General features: G+C 36.1%; 1 protein-coding gene across 1 annotated transcript; it reads right to left on the reverse strand.

Moving 5' to 3' along the window:
* Window positions 1-839: 839 nt before the first annotated feature.
* On the reverse strand, window positions 840-2008 carry LOC122013867 (probable 5'-adenylylsulfate reductase 1, chloroplastic). The gene is made up of 2 exons (XM_042570082.1): window positions 1749-2008; window positions 840-1077 (listed from the first exon to the last, which is right to left on the reverse strand). The coding sequence occupies exons 1-2, from the start codon at window positions 2006-2008 to the stop codon at window positions 840-842; spliced, it is 498 nt and encodes a 165-aa protein (XP_042426016.1).
* Window positions 2009-2382: the final 374 nt, after the last annotated feature.

Raw genomic sequence — 2382 nt, forward strand, 5'->3', positions numbered from 1 at the left:
TATTTTGTTTCTCTTCTTCCAAAACCATAGGATAGTATGAGCTTCTCCAACAGAAAAATCAAGCAGAAAACATTATGCCATGCAAGAGAAATCAAAAATAAAATCAAGAAATAAATTTCAGACTTAAAACTGGAAGACATTATTTTCTTTATTTATTTATGTTCTGGAGAAAAAGAAATCACATAATATATATTCCTTGTCTGATTCTTGATCAGCCAACCATTCCCCTGCAAGAAAAATGGCCATTACACATCTAATGGGAAACTATATCCATTTGGCTGCAAATTATTACCTTTAGCTTATAATAATCAAGCTTGATTTGATCCATCAAAAGGGAGCATTGCAAGCTTTCCAACAAGTTGCAAGCATTGCAAGCTTGATTTGTTCTAACCTTTAATAATAGTACATTTGCACTACAACACTATAGAATTGTCTTATATTAATTAGGCATTTCCCTTTTCAATTGTGCTTCTTGTGCTAGTAGGTCATTAGTATTACTTCACCCACGACTACAGAGCGTCCAATTCTTTAAGAAGAAGGTAGTTGAACAGAATCTTAGAAGCAATTGCAAAAGTCATGACCAATTCAAAAGTTATCGAATGGAAAGGGAAAATAAAATTTAATCCTTTTTCTAATCAATCTTGATAAAGTAAAGCACTTGAATGAAGCATGATGATAAAAGGAAGTCAACACAGCAAAGGTAGATACATCAAACACAAAGTGATTACCTGAACAATAGGGATATTGGCTCTAGTGCCAGGGGATTGATCCTTTCTCTGCCCAGTGATCCACGCGCGGAGGCCTTTCAGCATTCTCCTTAGAGGTCTCACTTTCCTCACCTAGGAGCATTCCTGCTGCCCATCTTCGGAAAAGGAGAAGAGGCTTTTGCTTCTAACAAGGCCATGTACTTCCCCTGCATCAGGAAACATGTACTCGATGTTGATCCTGTAGTACTTCTCTACAGTATCAAAGAACTTATATGTCTCAGGATTCAACCTCCCAATATGAAGGTTGAAGGCTCTAAATGGCCGACTAGTTAATTTTGCATATTCTATCAAAGCTACATCCTCTGCTCCGCTGTTCCAAAAAACTCCCGTGTCAGTTACAATCTTCTGTCTAAAGTTTTCCTAGACGAGAATAATCTATGCTTCATACAAGAGCATAATAATCAAAAGCATAGGAGTAACCTTCTTATGCTTATCCAACAAATTGTTATCCTGAATCACCTTAAATCATAAATAAACAAATCATACTCTTTTACAATGAAAGATCTTAAATAATAAATATATGCATCAAGCTTTAAAACTTTCATACTATAGTCTTCAGCAAGACAACCGAGGAAGGGGACTCATTGAAAAAGTTGCCTCTATGCATTCTCTTAAACAAGGTGATATGAACATAAGAGTTCTTCTATATTGCCTGTTTAATCTCTCAAAATGTTTGATTTGTTGGTTTATAAACATTCTCACCCTTGCCTTAAAAACTTAAATTGCAGTATCATAGTTTATCAAAAACAAAAATATGAATTAGAAAGGAAAATAATGTTGTACTAGACAAAAATGACATATTTTGGTGCAAACTACAAACAAACAAGTGTTGTATTGAATTCATAAACTGTACCGTTTGTGTAATTTATGGTATATTCAAATACAATCAATATCCAAAACAAAATGAGATTAGCAGATGCCAAAATAGAGAGGAGAAAATCTAGCTAAAATAATAATAGATAAGAAATAACGCCTCTTAACCTGAAAGTAATGACAATTTCATTGTCAAACATCTCCAGAGCCCGATCTATGATCTCCAGCGGCGAAGCAATTTTGAGCTCCTTACCCAGCTTCTCAAAATCGACGGTGTCTTCCCCTCCCATCACGGCGCAAGACGCTTCCACCGCTACCACAGCATGGACAGCCGAATCAGCTCTCTTGGTAGGCTCCAAGGCACGACACGACCGCACCAGCATCAGCGGCCCCTGAGGACGGATGGGAGCTGTCTCTGCCGCCGCCATAACTGGTGCATCCTGCCACTTAACGGATCCAACTATATAGATCCGACAAAAAAAATTCAAGAGTTTGAGAAGAAAAGAGGGAATCCACGGAAGCAAAGAGGCGCTTGTACCTGACGATTCTCATCTATACAAATCTATTATCATTTCATTTCTTGAATCGTTTAGAAATTTATAAGAAGCAAAACAATAAAAATATCATATATATTTTCATAATGCACATGGAACTTATCTCTGGTTGTTCTTGAAGTTGTTTCTGCACCTCCATCTGTATTTTGAATGCTTTGGTAATTTGTATCCCACTGAAATAAGAATATGATAGTCAAAGAGAAAAAATTTTATTTTTTTAAAAAAATAGATAAAATGACATTCTGCAC

The sequence above is a fragment of the Zingiber officinale genome, chromosome 8B (assembly GCF_018446385.1).
Source record: "Zingiber officinale cultivar Zhangliang chromosome 8B, Zo_v1.1, whole genome shotgun sequence".
Taxonomy (NCBI): Eukaryota; Viridiplantae; Streptophyta; class Magnoliopsida; order Zingiberales; family Zingiberaceae; genus Zingiber; species Zingiber officinale.

Coding starts and splice junctions, on each gene's coding strand:
- LOC122013867 (XM_042570082.1), bottom strand. CDS start 2,008: ATGGCGGCGGCAGAGACAGCTCCCATCCGTCCTCAGGGGCCGCTGATG. Junction 1,078..1,748: donor GAAATTGTCATTACTTTCAG/GTTAAGAGGCGT, acceptor TTTTTGGAACAG/CGGAGCAGAGGATGTAGCTT.